Source organism: Ornithodoros turicata, chromosome 1 (assembly GCF_037126465.1).
Source record: "Ornithodoros turicata isolate Travis chromosome 1, ASM3712646v1, whole genome shotgun sequence".
NCBI classification, from domain to species: domain Eukaryota; kingdom Metazoa; phylum Arthropoda; class Arachnida; order Ixodida; family Argasidae; genus Ornithodoros; species Ornithodoros turicata.
Window position 1 is genome coordinate 143,510,421 of NC_088201.1, and position 22,187 is coordinate 143,532,607.

Below are 22,187 nucleotides of genomic sequence, written 5' to 3' on the forward strand. Positions count from 1 at the left end.
ATAATTTTAGGAGCCTTAATATTCTACTCATTATAGAAACTGCTCTATAATAGCGCTATTACTTAGATTACTGTCAATCAAGCGCTCCAAGTTCTTCTCACTTCCCATTTCAAGCTACCACATCCTGTCTTGCAGTGAAGCAAACTCACATAAAAAATAATTAATTTATACTCAGGGTGGTGTGCTTCATGGGAATTTCTGCCCTGTGCTAGGATACCAGCAGTTCTGTTCAAATCTCCATACCTGCAAACAGCTTACTTTATCAACATATGGAGCACCCATCAACACCCAACAAACAAACAAACCCACTTCTCATGATAGAACACTTATTCAGCTTGACAAAGCGGCTTTCTTCTGCGTAAAAGCAGTCAAAGAAGGAAAGAGCAGCAAAGAATTACACGCACTTGTGCTTCAATTGCTATGACTTCAAAAGCAAAAGCACACGCTGATAAACGGAAACAAACACACTCCCTTCTGCTTCAGAAAATTATTGCATAATGCAACCTACACAATTACATTGTCTCTGCGTAAAAAACCACAGAACAAGGGTACACAAATTCCTTTAAGCGAACAGAGAAGATCACTTCTATTCCGACAGCATTGTACAATATACGCTGAATTTTTACGTGCGAAAATTGCTATAAGAAACGCACTGCTAATCAAGCCCAGACATACGACATTGCATACAAAACACTGCTCATCAGGCAAATAGGCTTAAGTCTGCGACAGAAAATCATTGAGCATACATAAGTGCATTTATCTGTTTCGCGTAAACTAAACGCGGATCGCTATTTCCTGCTTGGAAAACGGTGCTCAAATTCTCTTAAGTGAGCAGAGCAAATAACTTCTGCTCGAACTACACTCTGAATTTCGACCAAGAAACCAACAGGTCAATGGACAGAAGCACTCAATAGCGAAACAATAGAAACATAGAGCAGATGTAATCTGCTCTGTTGACCGCTCTCTGTTGACTGCTCTGACTGCTCTGTTGACTGCTGTCTGACCAGTTGACGTCACAAATCAGAAAAAAAAACACAGCAGCTCAGGAATGCACAACGAGACGTGCTTTATTGGAATTTCTACTTCGTGCTCATATACCAGCATTTCAACTCAAATACCCATAACTGCAAAATTAAGCACCGCTGACATCAACATATCGAGGAAAGTCAATATAGTTGCTCAGCAACATCTAGCAAACAAACAAACAAACCCACTTCTCATGATTGAATACTATTCATCTTTACCAAACGGCTTTCTTCTGCGTAAAAGCAGTGAAAGATGAAAAGAGCAGTGAAAAAGTACACGCACTTTTACTCGAATAGATATAACTGGAAACACCGAACCACTCGCTAATAAACTGAGGGAAAGACACCCATTTGTGTTATCGAATAATTATTGCATAATGCTACATACAGAATCGCATTGTCCCTGCGTAAAGAAAGCACAGAACAAGGACACAAAAATTCTCTTAAGCGAGCAGGGGAAGTCACTTCTACGCGGACAGCATAATACGATAAAGTCTGAATTTTTTACCAAGAAAACTAAGCTTGAACACCGCTACGTGCGTGACAGACACATACTAGCGAACAAACAAACAAATAAACACTCCTATTCACTTCTACTGATAGAATTGGAGCTAAACGAGTAAACCACACGATATGAACAAAGCACACCACTTCAGGAAAGCATATCAAATGCAGCGCAACAGGACCGACGTCAAGAGCTCATAAAATGGCCTGCCCAAAACAAGGACTTCACCAGTTTCGCGAGGCAATTCCATTAAAAACACTCAGCCCATCTGACAGGTTGCAGTGCACACGCGATAACCCTTATTTTTTAGCAAGTAGCAAAAAACGCTGCAAAGTGTTACAAACCGTACAGAGGTAGACAAAACAGTAACGTGCGCCACTAACAACTTTAATGCAATGAAGAAAAAAAAAGAAAAGAACACACACTAGCGCCGGGGCAACCACAGCTCAACCTGGTGGGCACGCCCACCCGACTATCTCTTAGCTAGACCAAAACGCGTGCAACATATCTAGCTCCCTCCCGCTCAGTGCCACGGAAGGCTGACTCACACACCGCTCGCTACCGAGTCGCCAGATATGATAAGCTTCTATCACTTCCCTCTTTAACCTATCTCTTGCACTATCCAAAATGGTCGTGTCACCAAACAACGGTTTGCATTTGCAGATGCTGCAGCGGGCAGCGAGGTGGCCGCAGATAGGGGTCTTTGAATAGGCATAACAATGTTCTCTTAACCTCGCGTTAACGCAACGCCCAGTTTGCCCAACATATGCCTTACCACATGTGAGCGGGATGCGGTACACCACATTCATCACACATCGCAAAAACACGTCCCTGTGCTTGACTCCACAACTAGAACCCTTTTCACCCGCTGCCCCCCGGCCGTTCACAATTTTACACAATCCTTTCAGCCTAAATGGCGCTGAGCAGAGAACCGACACTCCATATTTACTAGCCACTTTCTTAACTCTGTGTGTGAACCCATGAGTGTACGGCAACACAACGTACTTCTTCCTCTCCTCTGGATCAATTTTTCTGGACTTATTTTTTAAACCAATATGTCATACAATAGTACATTAATTTATCACTCGTGTCACGCGAAAAGGCAAACACAACGAAGTTACCTATCAAGTGGGGCACCAGCTGCAAAAACGTGCACGTACACACTGTCATATTTTGTAGCCACAACAAGTGTAAAACCAAAGTCTATTCACAACCACATAAATCCATATTATTCTCCATGTCAGTAATTGTCCAACCATCATCGAAACACGATACAGACGTATATATACGAATGCAAAACAATATGCCTTGTTCCGGATTTAATACGATATTGCCAGTCGACCGTCGCAAACCAAAAAGGAAAGGCAGCAACTCAGGAATGCATGTTGGCTATACATCCAAGAAAAAACGGTGCCATGCTTTTGCGCAGCAGTTATCATACAGAAGGGGATTCATTTCATTTTACTTTGATACGCTTGCACCCATATACTTTGCATGAATACTATTGAATAGAATGTGTACATGAGAACATCATTCGCTACACGCTGTACCTCTCATAATGTTAAAACCAAACCAGTTTGCAAATGTTCATAAGCTTACGACTCTTTACTAAATAGGTGAGTCGCAAATCACTCAAATAAAATAATACAAAGCAATCATTCCAGCATCATTCACTCCAAGCTTCAGTACCCAACAGAGCAGTGCGCTTTGAGGTCCCTCTACACGCCTTGGGCTCACCTCACACACTCGAAGCCTTTCTGAATACATTCTCATGGCACTGGAATAAAAGATTTATTGCAAGGGTAATCATCTGCTGGATGTCGTATTTTTATAAGAGACGCCAACAAAGTCGCACTCTCGTCATGTTAACACTATACGTAGGGAATGAAAACAACAAGAACGGCAGTGTATTTTGCTGTTCTTTTTTTTTTAATTGATTTTCTCATTTTCAAGAATTCATTACTTTGTGCGAGTCATCGAAAATGAAAATGTCAGCTCTATGTCAGCTCTCTATAAAGGACGTCTCCTTGTGCATTCCTGAGCTGCTGGCGATATCCATGGATCTGCTCCGCATGTCTATTGTTTCGCTGTCGCATGCATGTGTCCATTGCCCTGTTAGTTTTTTGGTAGAAATTCAGAGTGTGGTCCAAGTAGAAGTTATTTGCTCTGCTCACTTAAGAGAATTTGCGCGCCGTTTTCCAAGCAGGAAATAGCGATCCATGTTTAGTTTCCGCGAAACAGATAAACGGTAATCTTTTGGTAATCTTTATTTAGTCTGTGTTGCAAAAATGTACACAAAGCGGGACTATGAGGGCAAGCCCTGTAGTACAGTCCCAACACAGTTCAAGAATTAACAGCTAAAAGATACAGTTTAGTTGTGATTAAGATATTGTTAGATCGATATAAGATTTCAAAAAAAGTAAAATCAAAATACATGGAGAGTTACCTGACAATTAACACACTCATAAGTTACTAAAGAACTAAGGAACACACGTGGAGTTACCCGACAATAAACAGGCTGGTAACTTATTGAGTAGCCTTACGAGCATTGCAGCCTTATACAGTTTTTGAGAAAAACAATTGTAACCAAAACATCATATGTTATTGTTTAATTCATCACATGGTTACATCTACAGTGATGATTGGGCATTATGCTGGGAATCTAGGAAACTGCGTAACTGATACTGAAAGTGGGGAAAAGATGTTAGGGACCGTATATGAGACGACAATGAATTCCAGACATTGGATCCGAAATAACTCATTGAATAAATCTCGTAATTCGTTCGAGGTTGAGATTCCTGCAGCATACCAGGTTCGCACTGCAGCGAATAAGGTTTTTGTACATGTGTGATTGAAATAAGATGATCTGAGATCATGCTGTTGCATTATCTGTAGATTAGGATGGCAACTTTGTATTTCAGTAATTTGTATATGCTCTGGATAGACAGACAGTGGAATGCAGATGAGATACTATCGCAAGGATGTGCGAACATCATTATGCGCATTGCTCTCTTCTGAGCGTGGAGTAGAGGCGGCAGGCTGGATGAATAAGTGAGCCCATAAACTTCCAGGGCATAAGAAATATGCGATTGGACTAGAGCATGGAAAACCATTAGGAGACAAGTGATGGGGACCAGGTATCGAATTCTTGAAAGAGCATAGAGCCCGCTGGTGACCTTGGAATGCACAAACTCAATATGGTTAGCCCACGATAAATGTTCATCCAAGATAACCCCCAAGAATTTCACGGATGTCGTTCTTGACCGGGAACGCCCACAAAAATGCAATGTGTATTGGCTAGGTCAAGTAATTTTTGGCGTGGGCGAAAGATTACAGTGAAGTGTTATCTATGTTAGGAACAACTTTCTTAGCTGTCAACCATGCAGAAAACTTAGAACGTTATTAGCCTTCACGCACAGCCCTGCAATAGTGGGGTCCTCAACAAAAATATTGGTGTCGTCTGCATATGAGAAACACTTCTCAGACAGACAGAGATGAAGGTGATTGATATATACATAAGAAAAATGCACTTGTGTATGCTGAATGATTTTCTGCCGCAGGCTTGAGCCTGTTCTCCAATGAGCAGTGTTTTGTATGCAATGTCATATGCCTAGACTTGATTACGGGTGCCTTTCTTATAGCAATTTTCACCCGTAAAAATTCAGCATATATCCTATTATGCTGTCAGAATAGAAGTGATCTTCTCTATTCGCTTAAGGGAATATGTGTATCCTTGTTCTGTGCTTTCTTTATGCAGAGACAATGCAATTGTGTAGGTTGCATTATGCAATAATTTTCTGATAGCAGAAATGAGTATGTTTGCCTCAGTTTATCAGTGTGTGCTTCTGTTTTTGAAGTCATAGCAATTCGAGCACAAGTGCGTGAAATTCTTCACTGCTCTTTCCTTCTTTCTCTCTTTTTACGCAGAAGAAAGCCACTTTATAAAGCTGAATAGTGTTCTATTATTAGAAGTGGGTTTGTTTGTCTGTGTTTGTTTGTTAGATGTTGATGGGTGCTCGGTATGTTGATAAAGTAAGCTGTTTGCAGGTATGGGCATTTGAGCAGAAATGCTGGTATGCAAGCGCCGGGCAGAAATTCCTATGAAGCACGCCACCCTGAGTGTAAATTAATTATTTTTGATGTGAGTCTGCTTCACTGCAAGACAGGATGCAGTAGCCTGAAATGGGACGTGAGAAGAACTTGGAGCGCTTGATTGATAGTAATCCAAGTAGAGCACTTTCCATAATGAGTAGAATATTAAGGCTCCTAAAATTATAGTTGGGCTTATTAAGAGTAGTACCGGCATTTTGTGATAGTTTTGCTAAACTGCAACTCAAGAGTGAAAATGATTAATATAGTAGGAACGCAATCACATCATATATCTGTTCCTATAACAGCGTTCTGTCTAGTCCTCCGTGGAGCGCGAATGGAACTTTGCTCCAGGCTTTTGCACCTTTTTGCACGCAGTCTTGCAGGTGTAGCCTCAAACAATGAGTATATGAGCATAGAAGAGATTGTGTGCCATCCATTACATAAGCCTGGCATTACATGCTGAGTGTTCCATGGTCTCAATTATTATTTTAAAGAGCAGTGGTAGCAGTTCTCATAATGAGCGAGGATTTTACTGCTGTTGTGATTCCTTTGACTGAATGTAGCCAGAGTGTTTTCTGATAAGTCCTTGGCGTGAAAATGCTTAATGGCTAAGATCAGATGTCATGCATTGTTTTTTTTTAAATGTATGAGTGAATACCATTAAGAGTAGGACAGAGGAAGTAATCTTGCGATTCAATAAATAATAGGAGGGTTAGTCTTTGCCACTGCCTAGCTCTGCTCTTCCCGTCTTCAGACAGGATGTGATGACATCATGCAGTGGCTCTATGTTTCAAGTGTCGTAGTTGACTGTTAGTAGAAATCAGAAATTGGGAGGTAATTAGTTCTCATTGGTCGATGGTGCTCATTTTCCTGGGCGGATTTGCGATTAGGACTGTTTTTGAATAAGTTGAGTGTGTGTTTACCGATAGTTGTTTACCGATATGGTGTTTACCGATCCTGGAGAGTGTGTTTTCCACTTTGCTCAAGTGTTTCTCTGTGCTTGCATTCGCTTGTTGTCTGGCAAATGTGCGACTTTTCGTCGTGTGACAGTACAATATCCTGACATGCCTAGACCTGTTCTGTCTTATGATGCATGCATGCTTTCCTTTTGTTGATGCATCTAGTTCAGTATTTTTTCTTTCTGACAAGAAACATTCTTGTTGAAGCAGCATCTTGATGATTACGATAGTGCTGTCACGCCCTTGACCTGAATGGGAGTAGGGCTGGCATGATTCTTAATAATTTTTGCGATTAAATTAGTTTGAAAAGTGACCGCTAGGGGGTCAGGTGCGTGGCTTTATTCAGGAGGAACAAAGCGTCATTTTTCAGTTCCCTGCCTGGCTCTCGGATGGAACGGAGATGCCTCAATGAGCTCCTCGTATTTAGCCATTGATGGTGTTACTTGTTAGGACATTTTGTTCTTTCCTTATTTTCGTAAGACTATTTCGTCATTTAGTAAATCTTTGGGATTAAAATGCTTAAGAGGGGATACCAGCCGCTCCGTTTCGCCGACTCTCGGCACGAGATGGCGCCGGGGTCTAGACAGCCACCAGATGGCGGTAGAGGCGCTGGGTGCCGTAACCAGTACCGTTGTTCAGGAAGTGCGCAATACCCCGCTGGGGCATGTAGTTCCAACAATACGCGTGACCTTGTTGCATTTGTTCGGATCGACAAGAATGTACGGCTAATCTCCTAAGAAAAGAGGGGTTCTTGAATGGAATACAGCTTTGTGGGACAAATGTGTCTGCGGTTTCTTCCTTGGTTCGCACTCTGTACGACTTGTGTATCGTCTTGCTGCTTTTGACTTACACCGTGCTCCTCACTAAGATCTCCCGGCTGAACGACTCGAAAACGGTTCATGCTGGCGAAATAATTTCTTTTGGGTTGCTATTAGTGACGCACAGACTACAAGATCTGCCGTGTAACGTTCATTTGCATACTCTCTCCAATTGAATAAAAATTAACTTATGAATTTCGCATGCGATGGTCTCCGAGCGTCTACCCCATGAAAGAACACCTTCAGGAACTACATTTTAGCGACAATCAGAAATCGGCACGTGGTGGCTAACACGGCTAGCGCGTGGTCCGCCAATTTGGTCGAACGCTGTTTGATTGAAGACGTTTGATCGAACGCCACTTGGTCGAATCGAAAGACCGACGCGTTCGTTCGAAAAGTGTTTGGTGAAAAGATCTAAAGCTTAATCCCGCCATTTAGAGAGAGTACCTTATTTATTTCGATAATTTAGCAGCAGCGAAAACAAAAGGTGCGTCGATACAAAATGATCTGCGGTGTTTTCAGGTTCCGGGACATTTGATTGGACGCCGTTTGGTGGAAGGTCGCTTGATCGAACGCCGTTTGATCGAAACGGCAGCGGTCGTTTGATCGATTTTTTTATTGTTCACGCACACTTCAATTAGAATAGGCGAGAAGCAGTGTGCACTAAAAGACCCCACAGAAAAGAAATCCTCTCGTGTAACGTCATGTGCACAGTGTGTGTGTATTCCAGCGTTCTCCTACGTCCAAAAGAAAAAACATTCGTTGTGTTTGAATTTGCACAAAGGCATAGAAGAGACACCGAAGTAAAGTTTATTATTTATTATGCTCAGATGTTTATTATGCTCAAAAATGTCCCCGAAAAAATGTTCTGGAAAAAAATGTCAACGTTCCAAGCCCCTCAGGAAGGATTATAGCGCAAAACAATGTACCGACTTTGATTTGATAATACCAAAGAAAGTATTTAAAATTCAACTAGATACCTACAACTGCGGGTGGAATAGAGTAAGTTACAAGAGTGAATAAAGGATATCATTGTCACACGAAACAATGGTGAGGCGAGCAGAAGGAAATGTCGCCCATTATATTTCTTTATTTTTGTCTGCAATTCTATAGTTATGCACGCACTTCATGATCCACATGTGTCCGGCTGACGTTAACCATATCGTCCGTCCAATGCCGCGAAGAAATTGCTCCATGCTCTTCTCTCCCGGTGTTTATTGCATACAAAGATTCCAATGCCGCATTTGCAGATTCATTGTCGTCAGCTTTACACGCTTTTTCGGCGGTATTCCTATTGCTTCTTGATGAATTAAAGCAGACTTGTTTGAGTATCACCATGTAAATGCGACAGCAAATGAATCCTTAGACGGTAGTTGTGAACAATTTTGGGGAAACTCTGGGTAACCTCTCCACAGGGGATACTTCTTCCGGGGACCTTCAGCTTATTGCTTGGAAATACGTTGACCCTCATTTCACAGCACAGAATAAGCATTATTGAGCAAGCAAGATTTGAATATGGCGATAGACGCGAGGAAGCAACAATGAAATACAAAAGCATATATTGTGTGTCCTCTTTTTCTTCCCCTTTTTTATTTTTCTTCACGAGTGGGGCAATAAAAGGATTTCTTTGGCAGAAGAGGAATTTGTTTGCAAAACTAGGAAATCACGTGACTTGACACAAACTCGGATAAGCTTCAGGTTGCTACATTCTTTATTTCCGTTTCCATTACGCTCCGCCCTTTGTCCACGTTGACTTTCGCTTCGTCGTTCCTTGTCCTTCTTTTTTTGTTTCTTATAGAGTCATGTGACACGTTTCCTGACGTGACACTATTTGTAAATTTGTCACAAAACCACCTTCTGTTGCCGTTCTACCTTGATCTTGAACTTTTTATGCTTTAGCCTTCATCGAAACTTTCATCTTGAGCCATACACATACGCTTCTAATTTGTATAAATACTCGTGAAACGTTCGCATACAGCTTTCCGCCGAGAGATAACAAGAAATCATTCGATAAAAGTGGACATGAATCTCTGTTATGAGGCAGTGTGACATGTCATGCATCTATCGTTTTTTATTGAACAAGTATTCCTGTCAACGCACGGATTATTGGAATCTTTACGGGAATCTCTGAATAAAATTTTGTGTTTTCAGTTTTTGATCTGCTTTATTGTGTCTTTTCCGCTACCAAAAGCGACATTGATAATATAACATGTGAGCTCCTTTTCGTTTCCTTCGTTGATGGAGAATTCCCCGACCAAAAGGCTGCTACCCGTTTTCACTTCGGAAAGCCTACCAAGGGCCGTTATCAGTTAATCTGCTTTTTGAGGCACCAAGTGGGCCTCCTACAATGGGCTTCTGATCCCTTCTGACTCACACCACGAGAAGGAAGGACAGGGGTTCGGAATACGGGGGCTTCCTTACGCGGAGTGGTACTTCTCCCTTCTAATCCACGGCATGGCGCTACCATGCAGGGGGAAGACAGGACCATCTCCTACGGCTCTAGGTACCTCTGCATTTTGCCCTTAATCTCGAAAACGGATGAGCGGATTTCAGTGAGTATGGTATCAAAATACTCTGGAAAGAATTCTGCATCCGAGTTTCAATACGGATTTTTCATTTTTCTTCTTAGTTTTTAACAAGAGCGCTTCAAAGTTGCATTCAATTTTTCCCGTGCTTTCGCAACGCCTAGAAAAATGTCAAGAGCGAAAATCAAAAATCGGCAATGAAGCTCAAATGCAGCATTGGGCAAGCTATCGTGCAAAACAATCCGGGTGAAAATCCGTCGAATATTAACCGAGATTAAGGACGAAACGTGTTCCATAGAAAATACATGGGGCCTTTGGAGCTGGTATCCCCTCTTAATTGCTACGATCAGCTTTCATGCATGGTGTTTTGTGCTTTTCTGCAATAATTTTTCTGTTTCTTATGCAACGATTATCGTAGAACAAAGGAAATACTCTTGTGAGAGTGATTCAATAAATAACAGGTCCCCTGTCTAGAATGCAGCCATACGCATCCTTGAACCATGTAGCTGCATGCCTGTGTGATGACGTCATGCTGCAGCTTCATCCAGGTGGACCTTGTCCATAGTAGTTGCCTTGGGCATCAGTGAAAAAAAAAAACAGTGTAGCCTTGAGACAATAGGATGACGTCATGACCAATGAGTAAGGCCCGCAGAGGGCGTGAGGATTCACTTCCCTCTTGGCCTCTCGCGGGTATGGATGTCTTACTGGTGGACGGCGCGCGTTGATTCTGTTCCTAGCAGTTGCATTGGCCGTTAGTGGAAAAGTGTAGCCTCAATGGGAGTGTGCCTCTCACAGGGTACGGACGTGTGGCTCGTTACTGGTGGGTGGTGTGCGACGATTCTGGTGGATTTTGTGTGGAGCGGATTTACAATGAGGGAGCGTTTTGTACGTGGAAATACTATGATGCTGGTGAGTGTCTTTTTCACTCTGTTCAAGTGTATCTCTGTGCTTGCTTCTCTTTGTTGCCAGGCAGTCGTGTGATTCTGCCTTGTGTGACATGTCCTGACATGCCCCGACCTGTTCTGTCTAACGATGTATGCTTTCCTTTGTTGATGCATCTAGCTATGTATTTTTCTTTTTTGCACAAGGAAGATTCTTGTTGATCATTGTTGTCTTGATGATGACGCTAGTGCTGCCGCACCTTTGATCTAAACAGGAGAAGTGCTAGAACGATTCTTAATAATTTTGCGATTCAAGTAGCTCCTCGTGACTGCTGTTTTGGTGGACAGTGGGTTGATTTTTTGTGTGCCTAATTCTTGTTATTATTAGATATTTGATGCCCAGTAAACCATATACGTCTCAGTGACATCTGCGAGATATCCCGTATCGGATGTAAGGATATCCCTGGGAGTACCCTTCAGATCTCTAGGATATGCATGGGAGATCCAGGACACCAGGATTTTGGCACTTTTTATAGATCTCAGTAACATCCCCACGACGTCGCCATAAGACTTTTGGACCAATATGGGATGTTACTTATTGTTTTTCAAATGCAATAAATTTTGTTATAGATTGCGCGCACTACTTTTGCGCCCTACTCAGGATACATCAGTACTTTGATACATCAGAAGTGATGACGACACGGTGATATACCTACCAAACATACGTGAAAGGTGTTTAAAGGTGTTCTCACCTTAAAATAAGAGCAGCCTCTCTTTTTGGTTCCTTCACAGCGGACGTAGATTTGGAGAGAAACCAGAGCATTCACAATAGCATCTGTTGCCGAAATGGCCGGAGCATATACTGAAATACAAATTTGGTGCACGTTTATTATAAGACATTGGGGTGTAAGTCATTTGTATCGATGAGGGGGTGCGTGTTTGCAGTTAACTCGTGTACCTACAGATTCAAGGCATAACCAATAACGTTTCTGGCATTCCTTCCCAATCTAATATTGTGTTTTCAATTCAGGCTATTGTCCATAATGTGATTACCTGCTGAATGGAGGTGCAAAAGTGATCGAATTCCTCTGATGTTTTTCGGGAGTTACGCACAGATAAACACGTTGCACGGCCAGCAGAACGCGAACGATAGATATATAACGATTTTACTTGGTTGAGCTTCACAGAAGTTTTTGCTTGTGACCGTCCCACTGACGTTCAGTCCGTTCCCAAACTTTGGTATATACTGGATCTTGCACGGATACCCCTGGGATCTGCAGGCTGCTTACTTTGAAACATCCAAAGCGTGATATCCTACAGACGTACCTGGGACATATGTTATTTACTAGGTAAACCGAAACGCGATTGTTGTCCTGGGATGTCCCACAGATATCACATGGATGTCCAGATATTCAGGACGTTCACGACATTGTAGGATATCCTAGGGATATTAGTGGTTTACTGGGTGGTGTCCCTTGCTAGCATATTTTACTCTTGCTTTCAGAGCAGTTTCCATTCCTCTGTCTCGATTATGAGTGTTCTTCTCCTGTTTGTCCAGAGCTGTCCTATCCTACGCAGACATGCAATGATGCCGTCACACCTGACGTCCCAGGATGTCCAGAACTGGTGGTCACAAGGAGGACGGTGGCGCCACCTGGTGTGATTCTTTGCAACTATGTAGTCACCTGCCTCTGTGCTCCATCGCCCCAACGATGGTCAGTGGCCGGGAACATGGGGTCGTTGATGTTCTACTAAACTGCTTCTCTCCACTTTATTTCTATCTATTTTTTATGACGACGAGTATCCGGAAACATGCAGGGTGGTGTGGACACAAGTTAGATTCCCCCAATTAGTGTGGTGGCCTTTGGGGCCAACAAGAAAGAAACATAAACTAGTCGGTGTGTATTTCACCCTTGGCAACTTCTTGAAACATCAGAGGTCCACACGTGATCATCTGCAGCTCACGCTTCTCTTCAGGGAGAACCACATGAAAGACTTTGGACCTGATAAAGTTTTTGCAAAACTTTTGGCTGATATAAAGGATCTGGAAGAAAACGGTATCACCTTAGTAAATGTAAAAATCAAAACTACACTCTTTTGCATCATCGGTGACAATCTTCGACAACACAGCATTGGCGGATTCGTTGAGAATTTCAGCAAGCCAGTGAATTTTTGTCGTTTTTGCAACATCACCCGTGATAACTTTGAGGGTCACGCAGACAGACTTGGTGCTCAGCGTACCACACAAAGTTACAGCCTTGGAAGCTGAAGCTAGCTACAGTGTGGTTGAATGTGTAAAAAGCAACAGCTGCTTCAATAATTTAGTTTTTCATGTGTGTGGACCAGGACTTCCTCCATGTTTGGGGTATGATCTTTTCGAAGGTGTAGTTGCTTCTGACCTTGCACTCTACATACAGCATTTTGTCAGGGTTAACAATTGGATTTCATATGGAAAACTGAACTACATAATAGCAAATTTCAAGTACAAGGGCTCAGACGCACTCAGCAAACCCTATGAGCTGTCTGAGCATGGGAAAAAAATTGGAGGAACGGGTGCGCCTACCTGGACTTTACTTCGACTATTACCTCTTTCTATGGCTCAATATGTGCAGGATTTTGAGGATCCCACCTGGTGCGCAATGCTGAAATTACGGATGATAGTGGACATTGTTTGTTCGCCATCTTTACAAAAGGGCACTGTAGCATACCTTCAGGTTCTGATAGAGGAATACCTGTGTGACAGGAAGGTGCTTTTTGAGTCACGTCCGCTTCTACCAAAACACCACTACTTACTTCATTATCCCCGTCTCATTCTTCAGTTTGGGCCCTTCATCAACATGAGGACAATGCGCTTTGTCGTAAAAAAATGTGGTAAATGTAAATGTAAATTTCGTAAAATTCATGTAAATTTCGTAAAATATTTTTGAAATATGACAAAAATGAGCTGTAGCACCTTTGCTTGGCACCATTTTCGAAGTCAGCTACATGCTTCACAACATGCGAGTGCTAGGTTAGGCATACTTTACATGCTAAGCAGTGTTACTGGACTGCAAGTGTATGAGGAGAAATGCAATCACTGTCCGTCCTCGTGCTGCAGTGCTAGTTCATCATGATTGACTTATTATATAATCCTCACTGCAACAGTTAGTCTGTCACATGCAGCACTTAATCCAACAGACACAACAACATGAAATGTTATGTGTGATATAAAATATTATGCAGTTGGTCGTTTAATTATTCCAATCTGATTCGACTCTGAATTTTTGCTATTCCCACAGCTCTAGTAATGCGTTCTTACCGCACATAGCAAAACAATGTTTAACCTCAATGATTCGTTCCAGGAGTTCCTTACAACCCGTGACATTGAGCGTTCTGAACTTCCACCCTCGCCCAGGACTATTGCTCTTGGTGAGATGCACCTGTACTTTATAAAGAGAAATAACATGGACCTAGCATGATTCTCATTGCCATAGCTTTTTTTTTAAAGGACACGTCTAGGGTAATACCCAACAGGGTTAATATAGTTGTTAATTGAACTAAGCATGTGTTTTGTTGTCCAGGAAATTTCCAGCACATACATTTTCAGCAGAGGTGGGTTGCTGGATAACCTTAATTATTCTGTCTGGTTTTATGAGATAGCCCATAAGGATCTAGGATTGTTCTATCAGAATTGTTTTTGCATATCACTTTACAGGTGACTCACCTTGGTGTGCAGCTTCCTTCATGGTTACCGTGGATAACAAAGTGGTCATAGACCATACACCCGAGTTCATAACAGCTGTTGGTGTCTTCTTTGCGCTACACTATTTTCTAAACCTTGTCCATGCAGAAGAAACCCAAGCGTTCCTAGAATACCTCCAGCGGTACGTTACAGGTTGCCTTCTATTAGCCTCTGTACGTCATTTCTGTTTGTCTTAACACGCTTTGCAGAACATTTTTTGGAATAAACCCAGATAGGGGCTCCAAAACACACAAGCGGCAAAGAACACCTGTGAATAAAAAGGTGCTCAGACTTGGAGAGAAACTGTCAAGTTTTGAATGGCATGTCTGATGTCTTAAGGTGAGTATAAATGAACCCATTGTGCTGTTTGTACCTATGTAGCCTTCACTGTATTGCAGAGCGCCACAGGGTGGTCCATCGCAATGTTTCAAAGGCAGGGCATTTCTGGCCACATTCCTGGGGATTTCCAATTTTCGTTCTTGTTTTTTCGAGAGAGGTGTGTGCTCCTGCAAGCTGGTTACCTGTTCCGCTCACCCACAATTTCCCCCTTGCCGTGTTTGAAAGAGAGGGCATTTCTGGCCACATTCCTGGGCATTTCCCATTTTCGTTCCTGTTTCTTCGAGAAAGGTGTAGCACCATCGTCACCACGATCATATTCACCTGGCGCAATCATATTCAACTGGCGCGAGCTGCAGAGCCTTCCACCAGATCATATGTCATTAAACCACTTCTTGTTAGCTCTCGCACCATGAAGGTTGTCTTGTCTCCTTCATATTGGTGACCCGAACGTGATCTGACCGAGCCGCAACCATGACCGCTCCGCAGGCCAACCCTACAGGACTTCTCGGGCAGGAATCCCTTCCACCGGCAACGCCATCGCCAGGCCTTAACGCAGTTTCCATCAAGATTCCCCCGTTCTGGCCCGCCGACCCCATTCTTTGGTTCGCTAACATCGAGGCGCAATTCATACTCCGAGGTGTTACCACCCAGCTAACCAAATTTTACCACGTTGTCGGCGCCCTCGGACCTAATGAAGCAGCTGAGGTGCGTGACATTATCACCGTGCCTCCTGCAGACCACCCGTACGACGCCCTCAAGACAGCTCTGACCCGGCGCACCACCGCGTCTGAACAGGAGCGCCTGAGGCAACTCCTCACCGCTGAAGTCCTCGGTGACAGAAGGCCGTCCCAGCTGCTCCGACGAATGCAACAACTCTTGGGCGACCGCGCTTCAGCACTGGACGATTCCATCTTGCGCGAGCTATTTTTGCAGCGGCTCCCGAACACTGTGCGCATGATTCTAACGACCTCCACCGCAGTCTCCCTCGAAGCCCTGGCCGAGATGGCTGATAAGATAATGGACATCGCACCGCCAACCATTTCTGCGGTATCATCGCAACCCCACGCGGTTTCCCCACTTTCGGCCACTCCAACGATGTCAGACTTCCAGATCCTTCGTGACGAGGTCGCGCGGCTGACCGACATGGTTTCGACTTTACGTTTCAACCGCCGCTCCACAACACCCAGGCATCGTAGTCCTCGTCGAAGCAGTCGGCGCCGCAGCCCCTCCAACCGCTCACCGTCCCCCAACCCAGGCGAGTGCTGGTACCACCAGACTTTCGGAGCCAGTGCACGCAACTGCCAGCCTCCCTGCACCTACCCGGGAAACGGGGCAGTCAGCAACTGACGGCGACCAGCTTTGCTGACGGCGCATCCAGTCGTCCACGTCTGTTTTTCATCCCTGACCGCTCCTCCGGCGTGCGCTTCCTCGTGGACACTGGCGCAGAAGTGTCTGTCCTTCCTGCTTCTACCATGGATGTGCACCACCGTGCTCCCACCAGCACCTTACTCGCTGTCAACACCACGCCCATTACCACTTACGGCGAAAAGCTTGTGACCCTCGACCTTGGTCTTCGCCGCGCTTTTCGCTGGGTGTTCACCATTGCGCAGGTCCCGCACGCCATAATCGGAGCGGACTTTTTGGCGCACTTCGGCCTTCTCGTGGACATGAGCCATCGCAGGTTGATTGATACCACTACCAATCTTATGGTGCAGGGCACAGTTCTACCGGCACCGTCCTAGTGTGAGGCCACGTCCATCTGCCCGCTGGGACATTCCGTCATCGCCGGTCAGGACTCCGCAAGTCGGAGCCGACGACAGAATACGAGGCCATTTTGCAAGAATTCCCGGCGCTCACCCAGCCGCCAAACTGGAAACTGCCTGTCCAGCACGACGTGGTCCATCACATCGTCACCACCGGCCCACCTGTCCACGTCCGCCCACGCCGCCTCGCTCCGGAGAAACTCAAGGTGGCCAGAGCTGAGTTCGAGCACATGCTCGACCTCGGCATCATCGAACCTTCATCCAGTAACTGGTCATCCGCTCTCCACATGGTCCCCAAGAAGACTGGCGACTGGCGGCCATGTGGAGATTACAGAGCCCTCAACCGCGGCACAGTCCCAGACCGATACCCGATTCCTCACGTACAGGATTTCACCAGCCACCTGCACGGCGCTAAAATTTTCTCGAAGGTCGATCTGGTACGCGCATACCATCAAATACCGGTAGCGCCCGAAGACGTGCAGAAGACCGCCATCACCACCCCGTTTGGACTGTTTCAGTTTCGGCGAATGCCTTTTGGCTTGCGAAACGCAGCGCAAACTTTCCAGCGGTTCATCGACTCCATCATCAGAGGTCTTCCATTTGTGTTTGCCTACATTGACGACCTGCTGATCGCAAGTTCCACCCCGCAAGAGCATGCCGCCCATCTTCGCGCGCTCTTTACTCGCCTCACCGACTTCGGTATCGTCGTCAATGCCGCCAAGAGCGAATTCGGGGTGGAGACGCTGGAGTTCCTCGGTCACCTCATCACCAGCTCCGGCATTACCCCACTTCCCTCAAAGGTTCAAGCGGTCCAGGACTTCCCACAACCTTCGTCTGCACGCAAGCTTCGAGAATTCCTTGGGCTTGTTAACTTTTACAGGCGGTTCGTTCCTGACTGTGCAACAACTCTCATCCCTTTGGAATCGTTGCTTGCTACCACCAAAAGCCGTACCGCCCTACTCACCTGGACGCAAGTCGCTCTTAATGCCTTCGAGAAGATTAAACGTGACTTGGCCACTGCTACCCTCCTAGCCCATCCTATCCACGGCGCCCCGACCAGCCTACTGGTAGACGCTTCAGCGTCTGCCGTCGGCGCAGTCCTCCAGCAGCACGTCTCCGGCCAATGGCAACCACTCGCATTCTTCTCCCGCAAGCTGAAGGACAGGGAAGTGCGTTACAGCACATTTTCCCGCGAGCTCCTAGCAGTCTATCTCGCGGTGAAGCATTTTCGCCATTTCCTTGAAGGCCGCATGTTCACCATCTTCACGGACCACAAGCCGCTCACCTATGCCTTTGTATCCTCCGGTAACAACTATGCCCCTCGGGAAGTTCGTCAGCTCTCTTACGTCTCTGAGTTTTCAACTGACATCAGGCATCTTAGCGGCAAAGACAACACGGCAGCCGATGCCCTCAGCCGTGTCGACACACTCTCTCAGGTCGTGCACCCGCCGCTCGGTACCAGTTTCACACTGGACGCGTTGGCTGACCAGCAACGCACGGACGAGGAATTGGCCAAGCTCCGTGCTGATGCACGATCTGGACTTCGCTTTGAAGACTTGCTCCTCCCCGGCGCGGCAACGGCCGTAGCTTGCGACGTGTCGCTTGGACCACCGCGCCCGTTCGTACCAGTCGTCCTGCGTCGGCAAGTGTTTGACATGCTCCACACATTGTCCCATCCTGGAGTACGGGCCACACAGAAGCTCATCGCTGCCCGCTACGTGTGGCCACGCATGCACGCCCACATCAAGCAATGGACGCGCTGCTGTCTCCAATGTCAACGAGCTAAAATTCATCGTCACACCCACGCACCCGTGGCCGCCTTCCTCCCGCCTGACTCACGGTTCGACAAGATCCACTTAGACATCGTCGGCCCCCTACCACCCTCTCAAGGTCAACGTTATCTCTTAACAGCCATCGACCGCTTCACCCGGTGGCCGGAGGCAACACCCATCCCGGATATCACCGCTGCCACAGTGGCGGCGGCATTCGTGACCACCTGGATTTCACGTTTCGGGGTACCCTCCACCATAACGACAGACCGAGGAAGGCAATTCGAGTCATCTCTGTTTGCCGCCCTCGCCACGCTCCTCGGCGCGCAACGTATCAGCACGACCGCCTACCATCCGTCATCCAACGGCCTCGTGGAGCGATTCCACCGCCACCTCAAGGCCGCATTGAAGGCCCACGTCAACCCCACCGCCTGGACGGAAGCCTTGCCGGTGATACTCCTTGGACTCCGGTCCGTTTTCAAACCCGACTTGGGTTGCACCTCAGCCCAACTGGTCTATGGAACGACCTTGCGGCTTCCAGGCGAATTCTTCGCACCACATCCCACCGGGACCATTCCCGATCCCACGGACTATGTCTCCCGCCTTCGCGATGCCTTCGCCGATGTCCGTCCCGCACCCACGCGCCTGGGCTCCGCCACCAAGGTGTACGTCCATCCGGACCTCTCCACGTGCACGCACGTCTTTGTGCGCGTCGACGCCGTTCGGAAACCCTTGCAGCCCCCATACAACGGTCCCTACCTCGTCATCGCTCGCGCTCCGAAGCATTTCACGATCCGCATCAACGCGAAAGCAGAGGAGATCTGCATCGATAGGCTCAAGCCGGCCTACACAGAGTCGCCGCCATCAACCGACGTCAACCTTCTGAAGACCGATGACTTTTCCCCTGCCAGCCCCCCCCTTGAAGCCCGACAAGCGCAGTCTGCGGGTCTCATGGGCGCCTAAACTGTGTCAATTTCACTCATGGTCTTCGCCCATTCGCTAGGGAGGGGGGCAACTGTAGCACCATCGTCACCACGATCATATTCACCTGGCGCGATCATATTCAACTGGCGCGAGCTGCAGAGCCTTCCACCAGATCATATGTCATTAAACCACTTCTTGTTAGCTCTCGCACCATGAAGGTTGTCTTGTCTCCTTCAAAGGTAAGTGCTCCTGCAAGCTGGTTACCTGTTCCGCTCAACCACATTTTTCTTTTTCCCCTTGCAGTGTTTGAAAGAGAGGGCATTTCTGGCCACATTCCTGGGCATTTCCAATTTTCGTTCTTGTTTTTTCGAGAGAGGTGTGTGCTCCTGCAAGCTGGTTACCTGTTCCGCTCACCCACATTTTTCCCCTTGCAGTGTTTGAAAGAGAGGGCATTTCTGGCCACATTCCTGGGCATTTCCCATTTTCGTTCCTATTTCTTTGAGAAAGGTAAGTGCTCCTGCAAGCTGGTTACCTGTTCCGCTCACCCACATTTTTCCCCTTGCAGTGTTTGAAAGAGAGGGCATTTCTGGCCACATTCCTGGGCATTTCCCATTTTCGTTCCTGTTTATTCGAGAAAGGTAAGTGCTCCTGCAAGCTGGTTACCTGTTCCGCTCACCCACATTTTTCCCCTTGCAGTGTTTGAAAGAGAGGGCATTTCTGGCCACATTCCTGGGCATTTCCCATTTTCGTTCCTGTTTCTTCGAGAAAGGTAAGTGCTCCTGCAAGCTGGTTACCTGTTCCGCTCACCCACATTTTTCCCCTTGCAGTGTTTGAAAGAGAGGGCATTTCTGGCCACATTCCTGGGCATTTCCCATTTTCGTTCCTGTTTCTTCGAGAAAGGTAAGTGCTCCTGCAAGCTGGTTACCTGTTCCGCTCACCCACATTTTTCCCCTTGCAGTGTTTGAAAGTGAGGACATTTCTGGCCACATTCCTGTTCATTTCCCATTTTCGTTCTTGTTTGTTCGAGAAAGGTGTGTGCTCGTGCAAGCTGGTTACCTGTTCCGCTCACCCACATTTTTTTTTCGTTACATGGTTTGAAAGGGAGAACACTTCTGGCCACATTCCTGGGCATTTCCATTTTTCGTGATTGTTTCTCGATAAAGGTGAGTGCTCGTGCAAGCTGGTTAGCTGTTCCGCTCACCCACATTTTTTCGCTCGCAGGGTTTGAAAGGGAGAACACTTCTGGCCACATTCCTCGGCATTTCCATTTTTCGTGATTGTTTCTCGAGAAAGGTGAGTGCTGCTGCAAGCTGGTTACCTGTTCCGCTAACCCACATTTTTCCCCTAGCAGTGTTTGAAAAAGAGGGCATTTCTGGCCACGTTCCTGGGCATTTCCCATTTTCGTTCCTGTTTCTTCGAGAAAAGTAAGTGCTCCTGCAAGCTGGTTACCTGTTCCGCTAACCCACATTTTTCCCCTTGCAGTGTTTGAAAAAGAGGGCATTTCTGGCCACATTCCTGGGCATTTCCCATTTTCGTTCCTGTTTCTTCGAGAAAGGTAAGCGCTCCTGCAAGCTGGTTACCTGTTCCGCTCACCCACATTTTTCCCCTTGCAATGTTTGAAAGAGAGGGCATTTCTGGCCACATTCCTGGGCATTTCCCATTTTCGTTCCTGTTTCTTCGAGAAAGGTAAGTGCTCCTGCAGGCTGGTTACCTGTTCCGCTCACCCACATTTTTCCCCTTGCAGTGTTTGAAAGAGAGGGCATTTCTGGCCACATTCCTGGGCATTTCCCATTTTCGTTCCTGTTTGTTCGAGGAAGGTGAGTGCTCCTGCAAGCTGGTTACCTGTTCAGGCAAACCCACATCTTTCCCCTTGCAGTGTTTGAAAGAGAGGGCATTTCCCATTTTCGTTCCTGTTTCTTCGAGAAAGGTGAGTGCTCCTGCAAGCTGGTTACCTGTTCCGCTCACCCACATTTTTCCCCTTGCAGTGTTTGAAAGAGAGGGCATTTCTGGCCACATTCCTGGACATTTCCCATTTTCGTTCCTGTTTCTTCGAGAAAGGTGTGTGCTCGTGCAAGCTGGTTATTTGTTCCGCTCACCCACATTTTTTCCGTTACAGGGTTTGAAAGGGAGAATACTTCTAAACACATTCCTGGGCATTTCCATTTTTCGTGATTGGTTCTCGATAAAGGTGAATGCTCGTGCAAGCTGGTTACCTGTTCCGCTCAGCCACATTTTTTCGCTCGCAGGGTTTGAAAGGGAGAACACTTCTGGCCACATTGCTGGGCATTTCCATTTTTCGGGATTGTTTCTCAAGAAAGATGAGTGCTCGTGCAAGCTGGTTACCTGTTCCGCCTACCCATATTTTTTCCCTTGCAGTGTTTGAAAGGGAGAGCATTTCTGTTCACATTCCTGGGCATTTCCATTTTTCGTGATTCTTTATTCGACTAAGGTGAATGCTCGTGTAAGCTGGTTACCTGTTCCGCTCACCCACATTTTTTCCCTTGCAGTGTTTGAAAGGGAGAGGATTTCTGGCCACCATGAGTGATCATTATCCATTGTACATGGTTAATAAACTATGCTTGATCAAAGTCATCATGTGTTACATATTATCATGCATGGCATACCTTTCTTATAGTTGAATCGGACGTTATCCGCTATTTGTCCCGCCACTCATAAACCCCTGCAAATGCAGAATGTAAAAAAAAAAACAGCGAATGGCAGTTTCAAATACTACACGATGGCCGTCATCAAAACGGGACACCGTAAAGATAAATCGCAAACAGCAGTTCCAAATACTGGCAGATGCCCGTCATTAAAACTGGCCACCGTAAAAAAGAACAACAAATGGCAGTTGCAAATGCTGGTA

General features: G+C 46.0%; 1 protein-coding gene and 2 long non-coding RNA genes across 4 annotated transcripts in view; all 3 read left to right on the plus strand.

Annotated features, from left to right (window-relative positions):
* LOC135386310 (uncharacterized) overlaps nucleotides 1-20,880 on the plus strand; it is a 532,914-nt gene extending 512,034 nt beyond the window's left edge. The window contains exons 6-10 of the mRNA XM_064616150.1: nucleotides 20,280-20,352; nucleotides 20,423-20,484; nucleotides 20,543-20,614; nucleotides 20,673-20,745; nucleotides 20,804-20,880. Of these exons, the coding sequence (XP_064472220.1) occupies nucleotides 20,280-20,352; nucleotides 20,423-20,484; nucleotides 20,543-20,614; nucleotides 20,673-20,745; nucleotides 20,804-20,880 (357 nt within the window). The remainder of the gene's footprint in view (nucleotides 1-20,279; nucleotides 20,353-20,422; nucleotides 20,485-20,542; nucleotides 20,615-20,672; nucleotides 20,746-20,803) is intronic.
* Nucleotides 19,458-19,791, plus strand: LOC135370321 (uncharacterized). The gene is made up of 3 exons (XR_010415297.1): nucleotides 19,458-19,560; nucleotides 19,625-19,697; nucleotides 19,756-19,791. It is a non-coding gene; the product is annotated as an uncharacterized LOC135370321 (long non-coding RNA).
* A 54-nt stretch (nucleotides 20,881-20,934) lies between the features above and the next one.
* Nucleotides 20,935-21,913, plus strand: LOC135370326 (uncharacterized). Of its 2 annotated transcripts, none has more exons than XR_010415302.1 (7): nucleotides 20,935-21,007; nucleotides 21,066-21,138; nucleotides 21,198-21,248; nucleotides 21,307-21,379; nucleotides 21,438-21,509; nucleotides 21,568-21,770; nucleotides 21,829-21,913. It is a non-coding gene; the product is annotated as an uncharacterized LOC135370326 (long non-coding RNA). The 2 variants fall into 2 exon arrangements; XR_010415303.1 differs by having other exon boundaries at nucleotides 21,076-21,138.
* Nucleotides 21,914-22,187: the final 274 nt, after the last annotated feature.